Source organism: Watersipora subatra, chromosome 1, assembly GCF_963576615.1.
Source record: "Watersipora subatra chromosome 1, tzWatSuba1.1, whole genome shotgun sequence".
Lineage (NCBI taxonomy): Eukaryota > Metazoa > Bryozoa > Gymnolaemata > Cheilostomatida > Watersiporidae > Watersipora > Watersipora subatra.
In genome coordinates, this window is record NC_088708.1 from 49,141,594 (window position 1) to 49,162,874 (window position 21,281).

Below are 21,281 nucleotides of genomic sequence, written 5' to 3' on the forward strand. Positions count from 1 at the left end.
TATCATTTTCTTTCACTTTATTTTACACATTAACAATATCTTATTCACCATTTGCCTAAATATCTTTTTTGATTTGAAACTTGTATTACTTTATAAGTCTAAAGAAGCCATGTTCATTTATTGACACTAAAAATTGTTGATAAATAAAAGTTGATACAATATAATGAAGAGGCGATAAAGTATTGCGGAGGTTACCTAAGGACAAAATACAAGTGAGGATGATTTCATCAGCGTTGAGGTAGTTCCTTATGGAGACAGCCAGTAATTGCTGGTAGCCTCGAAATGTTTCCTACAAACAGAATATGAAGTGATCTTTTACGTCACTGACACTAGAGTAACAAGTGGTTGCCCATATTAATTGCAATAAGGCAATCATAGAAGAGTATGCACTGTAAAAACTTACTAAAAATTCCAGTCAGCGATACAATATTGTTATAATACTACTATAAATATTCATCCCTATTGCGATCATTTCAGTTTTGTTTCATATCTGGCTTTATCAAATATTATTCAGCCAAACCTTTCCTTAGTGTACATGTAGGAATTGTCCACAAAATGATGTGAAATTTGAGCGAATGTAACTCTACAACCAAAAGTTTTCAACAGACAACGTCTGAAGTTTTTCAAAATTTTAGAGTTTTTTAGGTGAAAGTGAAGAGGATAAAGAAAATTAAAAAACCATCAAAAAAACTATAAAAAATGATAAAACAATAAATTAAGCTAAGTTTAAAATTTATTTAGTATAGTTAACCACCTCTACTTCTAAACCTAGGCATCGCTGAGCATACATGTTCATTTGTGTGTGGCTAATGTAAAGTAACAATAAAACCCTAATTGACAGTCTAGTGTACCACCAGTGATCGTCTAGTGTACCACCAGTGATCGTCAGGCCCCCCGATGAAGCATAGAAAAAAGTACCAATATGTACAAATATTCTACGATGCTGAAAGAGGTCGATTAGCGCAGGTGCTAGTGTGTTGGTCTACGAAGGTGAATATCACAAGTGCGAGTCCATTCAAAGCAATATTCTACCCTAACTTCTAACCCTGACTTCTAATCCTGACTTCTAACCCTGACTTCTAACCCTGACTTCGGAAAGACGTACAGACAGACACCACTGTTATTTCAGTCAGACTGCTTTCTCGATTTAGTTTTTGTACATAGTTTTATATAAACCACATCATTAAATACTAAATAGTTTGTGTAATTACCTGCAGTATTTATTAAGGAGTGTAAAACTAATTAAACCAATGACTGCATATTATTATAAAAATATTTTTTGCAACATACAAAAACTTTAATATATAAAGCAGAGCTTGAAATAGTTTATGGTACTCTTGTATGTGAAAGCGTGACTGCTTATTGTAGGGATGAGCAAGTGACCTTTAATCCATTAATCTAAAATGTTTGTCACCATTCACACTCATTATTTCCTAAATAATAATTTTCACGATATTTATAACTTTCAAAAATAAAAGTAAAAAGTATGCAGACAGTTTTGCATTGACCAAGTTAAAAGTTCGAGATACCTTGCAAAAGGTTAGCATTCAAAACCTATCATACATTTCTAGCACACCTCCCTTAAGCGGATGTCTCTGCCCAACCATCAGGCTACATATGGTTAATGGTGCACGTAAGTACAGATACAAGTCAGATGTCTATGTAATTATTTAACAAAAGTTACATGCACAATTATGATGATTGAAATTAAATTTCCGACATTTACTGATTTTATGAAGCAACAGATGAATTGGGTAAATACGCACATAACGTAATTAGATTTCTTGTGACAGAATGTGTCTGCAGAAGGTAGAATAGATGAGGAACAAATGGTGGAAGAGAGTGAACGGAGCTGGGTGAACCTGGCTACAGGTAAGTTTTACATAATATTTATTTCAACTAGGTTGCATCACTCTATCAAAATCACTATGTCTCTAGAACCATGCTGCAATACTGTCATTTTAGAGCAGTATCACTTATGACTACGCACATACATAAAATTCAAATAAGGACCAGAACAACCTTCAGTGGCAGTATATTATATACTAGTCTATCATACAGAAAAATACTTATCACGCCTAAAGTAATTTTCTCGCATCCACATTAAAGTAGCTAGTAGCAAGGAAAGCAAGCTTTTAATCACTTTTGGAACTATTTTTTCTATTTAAAATTGGTGAACTTGATATAAATTCACTCATTTTAAATATCATTTCCATTTGATGTAACACCACTATAACTTAAGGCATCATTAAATAACATTTGGATGGACACTCATAAAATACTGTAAAACCTCTATTTGGCTGCCGCCATAGGAAAAAGGTTGAAAAATAAAGTGTCATGGCATTCATATAGAGGTTTTACGGTTATTGATAATACAGACAGTAATAGCATATGAAAATGATAAAATCGAACCAATGTATTTGTATTGCTTTGTACCGATTATATAAGCCAATAGCATAAAAATATACCATGATTACTCCACAATAATAAATTTTAGAGCTAGCCCCATTGCGATCGCTTAAATTCATGGAGGAAGGTGCTCAGAAACATTTGTGACAGCTAGTCATAGTGCAAGTTGCTCTTAGCACTTGTCACAGCTGGTCATAGTGCAAGGTGCTCTACAAGCTCTTGTAACAGCTGGTTTTGGTGCAAGGCACTTTAGGAGAACTTGTCACAACTGGTCGCGGTGCAAGCTGCTCTAAGAGCACTTGCAACAGCTGGTCTTAGTGCAAGGCGCTCTAGGAGCACTTGTCACAGCTGGTCCTGGTGTTAGCTTCCTTAAGAGCCCTTTTCACAGCTGGTCATGGTGTAAGGTGCTCTAGGAGCGCTTGCAACAGCTGGTCATAGTGTGAGGCGTTCTAGGAGCACTTGTCACAGCTGGTCATGGTGCAAGCCACTCTAGGAGCACTTGTGACAGATGGTCACAGTGAAAGGTGGTCTAGAAGCACCTGTCACTGTTGGGCATGGTGCAAGCTGCTTTAAGAATACTTGTCCCAGCTGGTCAAAGTGTAAGGCGCTCTAGGAGCACTTGTCACAGCTGGTCACGGTGTAAGATGCTCCAGGAGCACTTGTCACTACTGATCGTGTTGCAAGGTGCTCTAGGATGACTTGTTACAGCTGGTCAAAGTGTAAGGTGCTCTATGAGCACTTGTCACAGCTGGTAAAAGTGTAAGGTGCTCTATGAGCGCTTGTCACAGCTGGTCATGGTGCGAGGTGCTCTAGGATGACTCCACATAGGATGAACATCAAAGCTTATTTTTTACCTCAAAACTTCTAACAGATATGCACACTGTTTACCAAAGTGTTGTGACTGTAGAGAGTCTGGGGTGTTAAACAGCATCCTTGATATAAAGCAGGCATCAGCAGTTTTCCTAATAATCCGTAATAATTATACGTACTTGTTTCTCAATAACACTAGTCAGCAGCTGCCAGAGTCGATGAGATCGAGCTGAGCCACCGGATATGGCAGTTATAGTGAATCTGGTCAAGGAGTATTGTTCACTTTCAGAGAGGCAGCCAGGGAGCAGATTGGCTTGCTGCAATAATAGCTCCAGCAAATGCATGTTTCTTTCATTTTGTATATCCTAAAAACATAAAAAATAATGGAAATATTGAACTGTGCATGAAAATAACCTGCATAGCAAATCAAATGATATTTATCAGAAAGAGTAATTGTACACAAAAGGGTGCAAATAAAAATCGAGATTGTGACTATGAGAGCATTTCACCATTTACCACCTCCCAAATTTTGCCACCTGTTAAGCATTTGCGATTTTACATGAACAGGTGTTGATTGTTTTTAAGCTAAGTTAGGCATACATATGTTGAAAGTCAAATTACATTACTAAGGCTATGTTAGGTATACATATGTTGATGATTAAAATACAGTATTAAGGCTATGTTAGGCATACATATGTTGATTATTAAAATACAGTACTAAGGCTATGTTAGGTATACATATGTTGATAGCTAAATTACAGTACTAAGGCTATGTTAGGTATACATATGTTGATAGCTAAATTACAGTACTAAGGCTATGTTAGGTATACATATGTTGATAGCTAAATTACAGTACTAAGGCTATGTTAGGTATACATATGTGGCCATATGTTGATGGTCCTCAGGCTATGTTAGGCATACAGGTGTTGATGATCATACTACAATCCTTAAGCTATCAGATTCCTATCAATCATAATAAAAATATTATTCTCATTCATTCTGACAGTGTCGATCATTGTTCTAAACCAATTCAGCATTTATACAGACAGTTGGTATAGAAAGTGCCAAATAGATGTTCCGGCTCTTGGCTGATGGCGGCATTACCCTAACGGTTAGTTCCTGTCTACACTGAGTGGAATTGAAACTGTAGGATTTGTAGAGCACATACACAGGAATGTAGAAGATATAGTTAGGCAAAACACTTGTTGAAACTATTTTTCAAGCAGGAACAAGAGTGATCTTACGTTCATCCTTTCATAGCTCATCAGAGTCAGCAAAGAAAAGGTAAATTTAAATATAAGATGTGAGTTAAACCTGAAATTAGTTGTTAATAAGTTCGCTGCATTTTCATATAACAAACGTCAATGCATTGAAACAAAAGCATTGAAAAAGTATCCAACAAGACTATTGTAAAAAAATTCTAACAAACTAGCAGACAGCTTGTCTCTGATTTTTATTATATACAATCGCATGCATTTAATCAAAAATCTAAACCAATTTTTAAATAGAAATACTTTTATATTCAAATAGCGGAGTGTGAAATTATTTACTGACAAGTATTTACTGGAAAGGCGTTATTGTTTGTTTGACTTCAAGAAGATGATAGAGCTGTAGTGTTTTGTGTGTTATAGATGCGAAAATAAAAAATGCTATGCATATGTAAAAAAAATAATTATCAACAGGTTAAGAGAGGCGACTCCAAAATCATTTAAACGATATCGGCAATTTGCTTTATCTTCAGAATTGGACAACTCTATTCAGTTATTTAAAGATATTTTTATCGAAGTATCATGAAAACGAAATAATTTGTTCGATAAAAATTTTCATTTAGTTAAATCTATTCAGTGTGTAGTATAGCGTCAGTTTATAACCAAGTAAGTTAATAAATAATATTAACGAGCCAGTATTTCACACTTGATAAGTTTTAAAGTATGAGCAACAAAGATATCTGATACTCCTTCTGGTCACATACCTAAAATGAGATACGATACACCTTTAACTAGATTATTGAATACTGCTGTAATAGCAGCCCTGCACCGCACCTTACACTTCTTAAGCATCTCTAGAAGGTAAACTATGGTGTAGTCCAAGTAATCATGGAATGACAGGCAGGCAGAAAATAATCGGCGGAGAAGGCTGCTGTTAATCGAGGTGCCGTCAGAGAAGAGGGCTACGAAAAACGACTTGTGATATTCCAAGGCCCTGCACCACATTTCTCTACAAACATTGGCATGACAATTGCAAATAAATTATTGCTTTGTAATAAATAATAATAATAATAATCTGCTTTGCAAATAAATTATTTGCAAAGCAGCTTTAATTTTTATGAAATTTCCAGTCTGAAGAGCATGAGGTTCACAGGCTAAGTGAACGTAAGGGCTCGTTTGAAACTAGGCAACTAAGTGACCTTCATACAATCAGGCAATTGAATGGCTAGATTATTCTTGCTAGTGCAAGTATTTGCTTGAACCGTTTGCTAGCTGCGAATAAAAACTTGCACAGTTCACAGTGATTGCCTATTTCTGATTACCATCAACAAACTTACTGCATATTTATGACTTTTTGATTCCATAAGAGATTTAGCAACTCACAATTATAATGACAAATAAAATCATTAATATACATATATATATCCCACATTAACATAATACAACTGATTATAATATAATGTAACATGAAATATCCGCTCATCTCTTTTTATTTTTTTTATTTAAACAGAAATAAAAAGAATTAATTTATGACTCCATTTATTGTGGCAGCATTTTACATATAGTGCCACAAAAAATTCTTTATTTTCTGTAAGCACCATATGCAAAACATTATTATAATAATATATTATATATCATTTATTTATTATTTATTATATTAATATATAATATATTATTATTAATAATATAATAATAATATATAATATATTATTAGTAGTAGTAGTTAGAATATATAATGACTTGTCTTAGTACTTGCTTCCCTAATAGAGGTACAAGTAACAAAATATACCACCTTTTATCCGCTGACTCTCGCCTGTGAACTGCTGCCAGAGAGTTGTCAAGTTCATCGGCAATCTGAGGCCAAAGATCTAGAGGTGCTGACTCATAAACCTTTATTAGAGGGTGGCAGCGATTGTCTCTGCAAGAATAGGCAGTTATTATCAGTCAAACCCCTACTTATGAACACTTTCGTGTACAGACTTTTCAATGCGCAAGTAAATTTGAGGATGTATTGGATTCTCTACCTGAAGTATTTCCGACATACAAATGACATTTGAAGTTTTTCCTAACATAGCAGTTTTAAAAGTGTAAGTGAAGAAACTAAACAAAATGAAAGTAAGATATAAAAGCAAACAAATGATTAAAATACAAAGCTTAATTAGGGTAAGTTAAGGTGAGTTACACTGAATATCTATCAGATATTCACTTCGATTCAAACATCTCTCAAGTTAAGTTACTATAAAAACATATTTTCAATGACTATTACTTTATTAACTCACCATAGCCTTTTTACATTTAATTTATTTCCACATAACTTCCTATAAAATATTAGTTTTAATGTTATAATTACTTGCAGTATTTATTAAATTTTCATAGGATTTTAGGTTGTTGAGCAAATAAAACAAGTAAATAGTGTATTCTTATCGAGATCCTATCTTCAACACGTGTCGGATATAAATACAAGGCTGATCTTGCACGAAATCAACTTCGTATGTAGACATTTGAGTGTATGTGTCAACAACTCAGCTCGAGTGGTCCTCTACTTGTGCTCAAAATCAGAGTAACGCCTAATTCTCATAATCTCCAACAAATTTAAGATGAAACGAAACGTTAGTTCCGTCTAGGCACTTCACCAAAATTTCTTTAACGGTTGATCTGACTACCGCTTCAGCTAATAATCACGAAAGCTATATTCTGATGCTCTCACATTCCCACCAACAGTTGACTAATAACATAGCTTTAGCTTCAACTGATGCAGACGCATCAAAAACTATAACTATACAATCGTATTGAGCCAGATCCATTGTATCCATTGTATCCAGAGTATCGTAACAGATCCATCTCTTCGATAAAACAAATTTTATTGCAAGGTTTTGTAGGAGGCTCGCCTTCATGTGAGCTAAGCATAAGGGGGCTCCCAGATTAACTTGGACACTCTTTCTGGGATTTTTTTTTAAAATTAATCATTGAATGGCAGTATTCGCTAAGCAATCATTGAGATTTAAGTGGATTTAAGTGGATATAACTTGAAGTTAAGTGGATATAACTTGGAGTTAAGTGGATATAACTTAGAGTTAAGTGAATATAACTTGGAGTTAAGTGAATATAACTTGGAGTTAAGTGGATATAACTTGGAGTTATCCTATACATGCCATTTTCAACTACTGTAAATCCTTTAATTGAACGCCATGGCGCTCTATTTTTCAACCCTTCTCTCATAGTGGCCGTCAAATAGAGGTGGTGGTCAAATAGAGGTGGCATTCAATTAGAGGTTTTACAGTATGTTCCAGACAAGTTAATTATGTTATTAATTAGAGAATGATCCACAAAAGAATTCGATAAAAAAGACTCTTATCATTCAATGAACGGGTTTGTTTTACAGCACGGTTATGACGGCCTACATAACACTAATCATTTACAAAGATCTAATACCTTAGTTCCTAATGATATATCGGGAGGCATAGGCTTACCCACTACTAATGAGTCAGTTATCTAAGACTCAGCTATCGCATACCATTACGTAACTAATAATCACAAAAATTACTGTAATTCTTCTATGATTATCAGGGATGTGCGAATAGAATTCGAACAGCATATGTGTTCCCAACGCATACACCCTACACAGGAAATTTGATACTGATAACCTGTGAGCTGCCAAGAGATGATAACTACAGTTATAATTAGTTTTAGTAAAGTAAAATAAATACTCGTATATATTGGCGAGCAATAGCACTCATAGTAGTAGAATATGCAGAGCTTTAGTATAAGTATTTTTACAGTATTACATACAGTACATGTATTATTAGGACTAGATTCATCTAGATACACTTTGCCTAGATAGAATGCCTCTAAACCAATGAGTGGGCCAGAAATCGTATCTTGAGAGACAACGAGTGTTTTTGTTGATTGGTTCGAGAGTTAAACCACTTGGACAAAACAGCAACAAACAATACACAAGATGGTTGGATCTTGGTTTCGAATTCGATAGAAAATCTCTTGAGAACCAAATGTACCGTAAGCACAGGCCATACTATCATTCAGTTATCCAGAACATATTCCTAGAAGCTCTTTAGGCAAAATCGCTTTGACGGTAGCACATTGATCAGATGCATTTCATCACATCGAGTTGATGCGAGGCTACATAAAAATATATAGTCTTCTATTTTGTTCTTTAAATGGCAAACCGAAGAAACAATTTCACTAAAATTGGCTGACTTTAGTGTACGTATATGAATGCTAGTTTGATTAGCAGGTGCTTTAATTAACAGAATAATAACTAAAGGATAAAATGAGACCAAGATCAGGTCAAGGTCTTTCATCACAGTTAGGTCGGCTCTCTCTGATGGACACTGGCTGAGATTCACTGAATCATATGATCTGATCAAACAGCTGCTGTAATTACATTAAATAATAAATCTCCAGAAAGGAAAATGGCAGCAGAGGTGCTGCCAGCTCATTAGAAAATACGATATGATTGGATAAAGCCTTTGTATACGTATCAGGCCAACACCTTAAACTATATTCATGAAGGGAAGCTAAGCGGATGCTTTAGAATTAAGCAAGAGAATTATTGAATGATCATATATATAATATATAATATATATAATCATCTCTATTTAACAATTTAACAACTTTTCTATTTAAATTCATGTTCGTTTTACATGAGTCTTCAACTTGACTCACCAACTACTAATGACTTAGGTTGATGAGACAATTCAATAGACAGTCTCCAATGTAATGCTTTAGTATTGAGTATTGAAAGGGTATCTGTAGAATAATCACATGCAGGTAAATAAAGGTAATATAATATCAATATTATTACAGAGCTGTGATATAAATATAATAACAATACATTATTATATAGCTGTGATATAAATATAATAACAATATATTATTATATAGCGGTGATATAAATATAATAACAAACTATTATTATGTAGCTGTGATATAAACATAATAATAATATATTATTATATAGCTGTGGAATAAATATTATAACAAAATATTATTATATAGCTGTGGTATAAATATTATAACAAAATATTATTATACAGCTGTGGTATAAATATTATAAAATATTATAATTATATAGTTGTGACGCAAACATAATAGCAATATAATATATAGTTACAATATATTATATAATTATATAGTTGTGATATAAACAATAATTATATATAATTATTTAGCTGTGATATAAAAATAATAATTATATACTATTATTCATAAACATCTTGCCCATCTTATTTAGAAAATTTTATATTATAAGAATTTCTTGTTTAAATACAACTCAATTTGATTTCCCATATTTTTCCCCACGGCATGTTTTGCTTTTATCGGCATTAGTCATTATAATGACGTTGAGATCAAATCATTAGTCAAATTAGACAAAGTACAATGTATTCTTACAAATATATTTGCAATGGTATAGATGTAAGTATTAAAAGGATTAACTTCGCCGTGCTCGACTGTTTATAAGTTACCTAACAACTAATATCATAATCAGCATGACAATAAACTAATACTCATTAACTTTTGCTGCATCCGATTTCTCTGGCTATGTGTAAACATCCGCCCGCAATCATGTCTTCTTATGAAGGTCATATTCATAGTATGCATGGAAACAAAAACTATAGGCCGACTATCGGCACTCATAGAAATGCTTTAAGCGCACACATATTATGTCATAGTGGCCATGAATAAATATTTTTAACAATGTCCAAAAGCCTTACAACAGTTGCTAATCATGTTTTCAATAAGTGAACAAGAGACCCTAGTTACTGTCCTGCACATCGGGCTTGCAACTCACAGCGAGACAAACTTATACACTCTCTGCCGCTGTCACGCTGCTGCCGTAATCGGTTGGATTATTTCCATTTACTTTATAACTTAATTAATAATTAATAACTTGCTGATGATAGTTACATTATTATAACTAACAGACATCAATGAAATATTAACGAGGTCTGATATAACTAGCATATCCTTGACAATGGGCAGGCTGACTTTTGGAATCAGTCCAAAAAATAATTTGTGAAGTTGCTTAGCGTTTGTTTACTTAAAACAATTAACAAGATTATAGCGTCATAAATAAATTTTATGTATTACTAATAGAAAATCACAATAAACTTTATATCACAGAAAAAATGAAAATTTTGTACAAATGATAACGATTCTAGGACAAGAGTGTGATCACAGTTAAAATCGAATGATTTTATGTGTACCACATCTTTAAACTATTACCACCATCAAATATATTAAGTAATTTGATTTATCTGTTTGTCACTTCTTAATATACAAGTTCTACCCATTCAGCTACATAGAGACATCTATCTCAGGCACACTGTCCCCAGGTGAATCTAGGCAATCCTAATGATACTCATATGTAATAATATGTGCACAGCTGCTCTGGTGCCAGCCAACAGGCATGTGAGATCACTTAAAAGTGATTTCTTTGAAATAGAGCTATTATCAACTGCGGTCAAACAGGTCCTGGGCACAAATACCAAAAGCTTCCACTACTTATTTCAGAGGTATCATCATAGAAAAAACTTACATTAAAAAGTTAAAAGCTACAGATAATGGATTAAGTTAAACATTTGCTAATTAATAATTACATTATATATCTATATTTCTGTTTGTCCCTCATGGTCCAGATTGTCCAGCTATAGCTATCAATTAATATCTCGGAATAGAGAATCCAGATCGCAGAAGATTTGAGCCCGGACCCTCCGGTTTGCCAGTCCAATGCCTTACTAATTCAACCACACAGGCTTGATGGAGTCACTAAGCGATATATGTCGCTATATGGGAGCAAATACGCTACCGCTCTCCGCCACCATACAAAGTGATGGCATAACGTCATGACAAGCGGTAGCTTTTATTAGTAAGCGTACTCAAATTATCCATTGGCAATGTGCCAGGCTAATAGCAAGTGGCAGGCAACTTTCATTACCTCTCATTGTTTATAAGCTGGCTTTTAATACGCGGGCAACGCCAAGTAGCACAGCTAGTATATATATAAATCTCAAAGTTTGTCTGTCCTTCGGTATGTCCGTCTATAGCTATTAAAATATTGGAATGAAGAATCTGCATCGCAGAATATTTGATCTCAGACCCTCCCAGTAGCCAAGCAATTGCCTTATCAATTTAGCTAGGTAAGATTGACGGATTCATTGGGCGATATATGTCGATATGCGGGTGCAAATACGCTGCCGCTCTCCATTACGTTACCGCGCAACGCCATTCTATGTATTAGTAAGAGCTGACTTAAATTAGCCATTGGCAATGTGCCAGGCTCGTGGCAAGTGGCATTGTTTATAAGCTGTGTTTATAAGTGTAGCATTGCTATCACTGTTTATAAGCTGATTTTTAATACCTGTGCAACGTCGGGCTTTCCACTAGTATGTACATATAGAAAAAGTTTTAGGAACCTTCCAATTGAAAAAATCCAATTCGAACAGGCTTTGATCTCGGAACCTCCAGTTCTAGAGGTACAGCTTCCCATTAGACCACAGGTCCAATCGAGTATAGTGATCAATAATAGTGAAGATATTCATTACATTAGTTAAAATATACACTTATAATGACATTGCACCACACATAACGATTACCAGCTGGCCTCATGACTGAATGTCCAGCGTTGCATGGGTAATACAAACAGCTTATAAACAGTTGCAGGTAATGTAGTGTAAAGGTAATGTAGTAGGTAAGATTATGTCATGTTTATAAGCTGTTTTTATTCCTGTGCAATGCAAGGCATTCAGTTAGTAAATTCAAACAAATGGTTTGGCATATAGCGTTTAAAATACATTTCACTGCTAATAGAATTGATATTAAGTGAAAGATTGTTAAAGGTTGACTTGCAACAAAATTCACATTACAGTTATTTGATACCAAAAGGTTCACCATGTCTTACACTGTTGTGTTGTAGGTGCAAAATATGTGGAAATGTGCTTACAAGCTCTTAAAAACTAAAAAACGAACAGTTGATCGCAGCCACACGAGACCGCTGTAGTTTGGATTCTCTTTCCAAAACGGCTCAAATGGGACGCAGCTGTGGTAGATGGTTTCTGTTTATACTTTCATGCAACCTTATTCGTCGAAATATTTTCACAAATATACTTCACACATTCAATAAAACCATGTCTATTGTTCTTACGCGTCTGTTTTATCGTCATTGTAATGCTGTCACTTTTAGCAGTGATATTTTATAACTTAACGTAAAAATTCATTAAACTTTTTACCCTTAGCTCGAAGGAGTACATATCATTGTCTGATAATCATGACGAGCCTGTTGGTCACCTGGGATAATCGAAAAGTGCTGCAAAAATTATTTGCGAAGTATTTGGTCACATGATCAGATTACGACTTGCCGATTAGACCAGGCCGAAACAAAACTGTGAAGTAGCGAGCATCTATATTTGATACGGACTCTTCGGTAAAACCCGAAGTGTTTGTCATAAACTAGTGCTACGATGAGTATTATATCAAGCTTTTTATTGGCCTTTCAACTCACATGAGAACATCACGTGACAAGACAATAAATAAATTTCATGACAACGTCAGAGAAATAAATAGATTCCAATCTACGGCGGCTTTTCGTTTTTGAGTTTTTAAGAGCTTGTAATCTTATTCCCACATATTTTGCACATACAACACAACAGAGTAAGCCATGGTGAATCTTTTGATACCAAATAACTGTCATGTGAATTTTGTTGCAAGTAAACCTTTAAAGATGAACTTGCATAAAATTTTAGAAGATTTTATCAGAAAGTCTCGGTATTTTTTTATCATTTTTGAATGCTTTTGATGTTTGAGATGATCTGATTGCCAGGGTGTTTCAAGGTTAAAATCGACAAAACTTGATTGCTGTTTCAAATGCTCGGATCAAACGAAAGTACAATTATGACGTCTATTAGTTGTACGGAGGCTGACAGAATAGTGACTGCAACTTAAACGCAATAGCCAATATCAACTATAGCAGCTAGTCACATCATTTCACACAATTCTTTTTCGATTTTAACTGCGATCAAGTTTTGTAGATTTTAACCTTGAAACACCCTGGCAGTCAGATCACCTCAAACATTAAAAAATAATCTCAAATGATAAAAAAATACCAATACTTTCAGGTAAAATCTACTAAAATTTTGTGAAAGTACATCACCCAAGCAGCTAGCATTGATGTTAACTCGAGTATACTCTCTCTATGACTGGGAATTTTATCAGGAATACGACTTATAGTAACTAATGGCAACACCAGTTAAGGTTTGACTTGTTTCTACAATAAGACGTAGTTGTTTATCAAGTTTACATAAGATGCATCACGCAACAGTCAATGAATATAATTAGAAAAAATCTATAGTAACACTCCTTTGCTAATCTCTTAAAAAACACAAACCACTTCCAAATCCCAATAGTGCAAATTTATTCAAATTATCAACATGAGCCTGTCCTCATACATAATGTACGCCACCTTGAAACCTGTTAATATATTATTATTTAGCTCTGATATAATCATAATACATAATAACGATATATTATCATTTGGCTGTGATATAAACACAATGATTGTATATTACTAAATAGCTATGATATAAACATAATAAGAATATACAGCGTATTATTATTCATAAACGCTTTGCTTTTTTTAACTTCTCTATACACAGGTACATTCTATGACACTACTAAACAGTTTGACAGGGGTTGCAGGTGTAGTTCATGACACGAGTTCTAAAACCTCCATTAGACAGTTATCATCAGCGTCATGCCTATAACCAGGTCTCTACCTTCACCATTCTACATCATTGCGTACGTCTCTTTCAAATAATACATTTCCTCTAACAGGAAGTCTAATACGTTGCAGGAAACTCAGGCAGATGAGCTTTTATTGATAAGTCTAGTTTAATCTCAGAATTCTGCCGTCACGCAGTTGAAATTAGCATCAAAGTAAATTTTCCATCAACTCATGACAGTTGTACAAACAAGCATAGGTTTGTGTAATACTTCTGAAAACCTTGGACTGTTTTGATGTGAGCTTCATTAAGTTAAGTATTGCCAAGTTTTCATTCCATTTAAGACTTCAAATACCAAAATTTCAGCTGGAACTGCTTTCATCTCGCGATATTTGAAGATGCTATATTTTATTACACCCGGCAGCTGTGTAATAAAGCAGCTAGACGCTATGGTTTTTAATCAAGCAGTTACCAGAGTCATCAAGTTAAAAACCGTCTAGCGCCGTAGTAGGCCTACAGAAACGCTGATCAAAACTCAATCTTTCTGATTATCAAGTATATTCAGCAGACTGTCAGGGCAGAGCTCAAGTCCTTTCCTTATACGAAGGTTGGCTTTTAAATTTTTAATAATATAACTTCATGAAATGTATGAATTTATGACAATTGTAAATATATAGCAAGCAAATACAGGTTTTTGTTTCACAAACCAAAACAAAGCGAGTAATTTTTCATAATGTATGTATAACTTTTCATTGGTTTCAAAAATGATGTTTTTTATTACGTGCCAAAAAGAAAGAAAATAAACAAACATATACCCTATATATCATATATAGATATCAAGAAATAATAAGTGAGTTGAATAAACATGTTTTAAAAGTTGATAATCTAATAGTATTGTGGAGGAGTCAGGATAGTGAATTGAAGGTTGTAGTAACTGAAAGTTCATAAACTGAAACATATGATAGTGGATGTAGTAAGTTGGTGGCACGGAATAGCAACAATGTTTGTCATATGTGTGGAAGGATAACTACAAATATTCTGGGCGTAGTTTATGCAGGATTTTAAAACCTGCAACACAAATGCAAAAATGAGCAAGTATTTGGATAAGGCAAAATGTTAAAAGATTTTGTGATGTGGTGGGTGGAAGTGTAGTAAGCTGGAATAGGTGATCAGAGGTAATACAATCAAGGCAGTTTTACCACCCGCTTTAAACTATTGCTGATCAGCTGAAGTCAGTAAGTTGAAGTGCAAAGGTTTAGGGACACCTACTGTCACCTACTCCTACTCTCACCTACTCCTACTCTCACCTACTCCTACTCTCACCTACTCCTCCTCTCACCTACTCCTACTCTCACCTACTCCTACTCTCACCTACTCCTACTCTCACCTACTCCTACTCTCACCTACTCCTACTCTCACCTACTCCTACACTCACCTACTCTCACCTACTCCTACTCTCACCTACTCCTACTCTCACCTACTCCTACTCTCACCTACTCCTACTCTCACCTACTCCTACTCTCACCTACTCCTACTCTCACCTACTCCTACTCTCACCTACTCCTCCTCTCACCTACTCCTATACTGTCACCTACTCCTCCTCTCACCTACTCCTACTCTCACCTACTCCTACTCTCACCTACTCCTCTTCTCACCTACTCCTACTCTCACCTACTCCTACTCTCACCTACTCCTACTCTCACCTACTCCTATACTGTCACCTACTCCTCCTCTCACCTACTCCTACTCTCACCTACTCCTACTCTCACCTACTCCTCTTCTCACCTACTCCTACTCTCACCTACTCCTACTCTCACCTACTCCTACTCTCACCTACTCCTACTCTCACCTACTCCTACTCTCACCTACTCCTACTGAAATATTGGTCGAAAGCTAGTTTGTGCGCTCGGAGCTGCCACCAAAATTTGTCCTATGTAACCTTTCAAACTGGCCTTTTCTTTGATTAAAACCATGCGTACTGCATACCAACCAATTTTAACTAGCGGTAAGTCAGGTGATGCTCAGCAGCTCCTTCAATTTCACTCAGACAGCCTGCAGGTGGGTGTTAAGAGGTTCTCAGGAGCCAGATAGAGTTTTGAAAACAATAGATTTGAGACCTGGTGGTCACTAAATATATTTGTACAACGACTGACAATATATTTGTTAGTCGTTGTACAATTTGTTAGTCAATTGCACAACATATTTGTGTCATTTGTATATTTGTTAATATATCTGTACATAATGTTTTAATTAACTGATATACTTGCAAAAGGGTTAAACATGGTTCGACATACATATTTACTGTATATATTGTATATACTGCATTATGAGCTATACATTATTAACTACTAGCAGTGAGCCCGTGAGACGGATGTCTTTCATTGTGAATTAGATAGCCTGCAGGTGGGTGCTTAAGAGCCTCGTTCTCAGAAACCAGGCGGAGTTTTTGAAATAAAATATTTTAAGCGACCATATATATTTTATAAATATAAAATATATTTATAAAATATAAATATATATTATAAATATATATTTATAATAAATATGTATAAATATTTATTAAATATAAATATATTATATTTATATTTTATAAATATAATATAAATATTTATAAGTACGGAGCACACGCGTGTGAAGTTTGGACGAAACCTGGATAAAATCGGCAAAAAAACTGGAAATGCGCAGTGTTTGCGCAGACTAACAGACAGACAATGACAAAGTGGATTTATTAATATGCATAGGTTACATCTATGAGCGCTGGGAACGAGTTAGTATATTTACTTAAAGCTATGACGGATGTTTGTAGAAGTTTGGCAATTTAATCCATAATTAGTTGAGCCAGTTAGGTGGTATTTGATATTTGGACAGACAATATATATTTGAAAACAATTCTAGAGCTATAAAAGCTTTATAATTTTCAATTAGCAAACATCTTCATGAACACCATGTTGACAAACCTGGTAGCTGGAGTTCCTCGTTCAATCTGTAAGTTCATGAGGCTTGTAAAAAAAGTCAAAACGCTACGAATCCTGTGAAACATAAAAACACATGGATTAGTAGATGTAGAAGAAAATATGGCTGTGGCCTGGCTACGGCTAAGCTATGGCTGTGGCCTGGCTATGGCTAAGCTATGGCTGTGGCCTGGCTATGGCTAAGCTATGGCTGACTCAATAATGTGACCGTTCAGATAACAGTATACAAAAAATTGTGTAATGTCAGCAAACATATCAGCTTTTCAAAAAAAAATCTCAATAACCCAGAAAACAATCGCATTATCACACAATTATAAAGTATGTTATCATACTTTAAATCGTATCAAACTTTGCATCATGTGGTTTTTCAAACACCCAAATATTGTACCATGAGTCAGTTAGTCATTCAGTTATGGCTTAGTTTCAAGTTTGTTGACGATTTTGGGACCACAAGCTAAGCTTGACGTAATTTCTCAAACAGTCATTTTTTATATCAGCATCCGGTTGGTTTATGATTCTACAGATTGGCATTTGATCGAAGAACTACCCTTTTCAGTCACTCATAAATACCAAGTTAAAACCACAAGTATTACACTGGTTACTGTGCACCTTCAAGGTTGGAGTTGAATCCTTAGAGACAAGTCACTCAGACTTATCATTCACCTCCTTGTAAGTTTTTCTGTTCAAAACCTAACATTAACCCGGTTTAAGTGTACCAAGCAATACTGAAAGAGCTATAAGAAATATGTAACATCCTTTGCAGGTATATATAGAATATTTTCCATCAACTTAATTATACACGTTTAACAACTTTAAATTGAATAATTTTTTTAATTTACACTTTTATGAAATCTATTAATCTAAAGTTTATGAGTGAAAGGTTTCAGCAAGCTAAGTGATTGTTCATCGCTATTATTTATAAATACAGAACTATTGAGGTTGTAAATTCAGTCTGTCCAACTTGAAAAGATGTAACCTACAACTTTTTTTTAGTTCTTTCAATAAAAGTTGTTTTACAAGTAGATCAATAGTGTTTATACTAACATACCGGTCAGGAATATTCATTAGAATGTTCTACCTGTGTGTATGACATACTGTGTACAGTGTGTCATACAATTCTACCTGTGTGTATGGCATACTGTGTACAGTGTGACATACAACTCTACCTGCGTGTATGACATACTGTGTACAGCGTGTCATACAGTTCTAGACATACCAGCCATCCAACACGGTCAATCATAGTTGTTAGCTGTTGGTTAGATAGGACACTATTTTAAACTAACAACCCTCAAAGACACGTAATCTAGTCAATATTTAATAGAATTTGTGTTATAATTTATCAGTAAAGAGTAAAGAATTTTGTTACATCGGTGAATATTTTATTGATTAATATAATTTCATTGAATTAACATGTAATAGAAATAAAGCAACTCAATTTATCGCCTAAATAACAGAAAGCTTCATTCATGTTAATCCCAAATCTCATATTTACTACAGGAGGTACTTCCATCTTGTTCAGAATTGTTCTCCATTCTAACAGCGGCCTGACACAGATTGTTCTAGAAGGCATCCAACTGTGGTTAACTATATGATCTGCATATATATTACCCTAAGCACACTTAGTTTAATCAACTAACTGCGAACACGAGAAGTCAAAGACACCTATAACCTATGCCAGCGTCACCAAATGGTGCACGGATAACAAACAAGCTGTCACACAGAATATTAATGCACATTCGGAGCTGAATGAAGACAAATGATAGGCAGAACAGACAGACCTCATGGTCACATTATAGTATATGATTACTTATGCATCCTTTGTAGAGTTAGAAGAAGCAATCAGCGTGCAGTAGGCGAGTCCGTAGGAGCGAATAAGGACCTCTTTACTACAACCTTTTCTTTGCTAGCATGTCTCCAATGATTTAGATGAGCTTCAATTCTGGCAGCGAGGTCAGTCAATGATTTAGATGAGCTTCAATTCTGGCAGCGAGGTCAATCAGCAAGAGCGGTAAACCAACAGGTGCAACTTAACGTGTAAGTGTTGACAAGCTTCCAATTGCTAGTTATTTAGTTGTCAGTCAGTTCAGTTTCACTCTGATGTGCATTTAGTCCTAAACTGTTTGAACTTGAAAACTTACAAGGAGGTGAATGATAAGTCTGAGGAATTTGTCTCTAAGGATTCAACTCCAAACTTGAAGGTGTACACTAACCAGTGTTATACTTGTGTTTTCAACTTCAATCTTGAAGGTGCACACTAACCAGTGTTATACTTGTGTTTTCAACTCCAACCTTGAAGGTGCACAGTAACCAGTGTTATACTTGTGTTTTCAACTTCAACCTTGAAGGTGCACAGTAACCAGTGTTATACTTGTGTTTTCAACTTCAACCTTGAAGGTGCACAGTAACCAGTGTTATACTTGTTTTCAACTTCAACCTTGAAGGTGCACACTAACCAGTGTTATACTTGTGTTTTCAACTCCAACCTTGAAGGTGCACAGTAACCAGTGTTATACTTGTGTTTTCAACTTCAACCTTGAAGGTGTACACTAACCAGCGTTATACTTGTGTTTTCAGCTTGGTGTTCATGAGTGGTAGTTTTTTCAACAAAAATCTTTCTGCTAAATCATAAACCGGATGCCGGTATAAATAATGAGTGTTTGAGAAATTACATCAAGCCTAGCTTGTGGTCCCCAATTTGTCAACAAACTTAAAACTAAACTATAACTAAATGACTGACTCATGGTACAATATTTGGGTGTTCGATACGATTTAAAGCCTGACAACTTAAAATATTAGAAAAAGGGAGACATTTATTTAAAATAAGCTTTTTGGTAAAAAGCTGAAACCTACATTATCCACAAAATTTTACATCCATTCACAAAGATTACAAACGGGTAAATACAACTAAATTCGTGAAATTATATAGCCTATTACTGAGTAGAATCAACTAAAGAAAAACCAACATGGCAGAAGGCACCATACATATTGCTTTTCGGTAGCCTTGATCGTTGCACAACTATGGAATGCATATTCCAGTCAATGCATGTATCTTCCCGAGACTTCCAGTGATTACACTCGGAGATTAAAATGAGAATTGTTAACGTTAATGATGTTCGACTCTGTGAGTGATCAGATAAGTCAAATGAAGAATACGTGTTTGTTTTCTTAGCTTAAGGGTTCCAACAGAGACGCTGCTATCAGAGTGCAGAGGCCTGTATAATTTCATGGCTCTTGCTACGGTCAAGCGTGTGTACGGTATAATTAGAAAACATACGAGTCTGAATGGAGACTGCTTAAGCTCGAGGCCTTTATTAGCCATCAATGGCAGATTAGAGCAGAGTGTAGACACGCTTATATTCAGCAGAACACGAGTGCGATCAGTTTTAAAGTTTTCAAACGTCTTCAACATACAGAGCTGCTATATTTGGATATATTGCGGGGAAAGTAGATAAAAACAGTTCACAGAATAGAATGAACAAATGATATAATCGACAGCATCTGGTGAGATACTGCTTGTATACCTTTTGTTCGTTTTTTTAAGTGTCGCGCGTAGATTCAAGCAAAGTTCATTAGAACTTGGCAGGTTTTTCAAATGACTTCATTTTTCTAAGAATATTACAACCTAATGTTTGATACTTTAAAATAATGGAAAACTAACCCAAAGTCGTTCGTATAAAGTCAAACCTTGGCTTACAATCACTTTAAATAGCATACGAATTTGATGACATAAGACCAAAAAAGTAGAACAAACATTTGAGTTGTCATCCGAAGTAATTTTCAACTTTTTCTAATTAATTTCTAATTTTTATGATACACAAAGTTTTTCGAAATATTGCATTTTTTAATCGATATAAATACAGAATGATAATTGACATAGTTTGGTTCTTTGACGTTAAAATAATATTAAAAACTGTACTATATCTTTCTTTTTTAGTTTAGTATTATAGATACCAAAAAGCGAGCACAAATGGTAGTTGTGGTCAAAAAGCAACATTGCCCATTGAATTAAATACGGAAATTATATAAAAACACCAATAAACATTAATCAACTTTTTTCTCACTCTACAATGTCATCTAGTAGATATTAGATAGATATTAACCATATTTACACCAGTTAATGCTCTTTAAAGCAATTTAGACCATGAGAC

At 34.8% G+C, this 21,281-nt stretch overlaps 1 protein-coding gene across 1 annotated transcript in view; it reads right to left on the reverse strand.

The window, feature by feature from the left end:
• The window catches only part of LOC137388456 (focadhesin-like), a 107,279-nt gene that overhangs the window by 78,230 nt on the left and 7,768 nt on the right, over nucleotides 1-21,281 (reverse strand). Inside the window, exons 4-8 of the mRNA XM_068074945.1 lie at nucleotides 17,092-17,190; nucleotides 6,220-6,345; nucleotides 5,262-5,436; nucleotides 3,399-3,584; nucleotides 196-289 (exon numbers count right to left, since the gene is read on the reverse strand). Of these exons, the coding sequence (XP_067931046.1) occupies nucleotides 196-289; nucleotides 3,399-3,584; nucleotides 5,262-5,436; nucleotides 6,220-6,345; nucleotides 17,092-17,190 (680 nt within the window). The remainder of the gene's footprint in view (nucleotides 1-195; nucleotides 290-3,398; nucleotides 3,585-5,261; nucleotides 5,437-6,219; nucleotides 6,346-17,091; nucleotides 17,191-21,281) is intronic.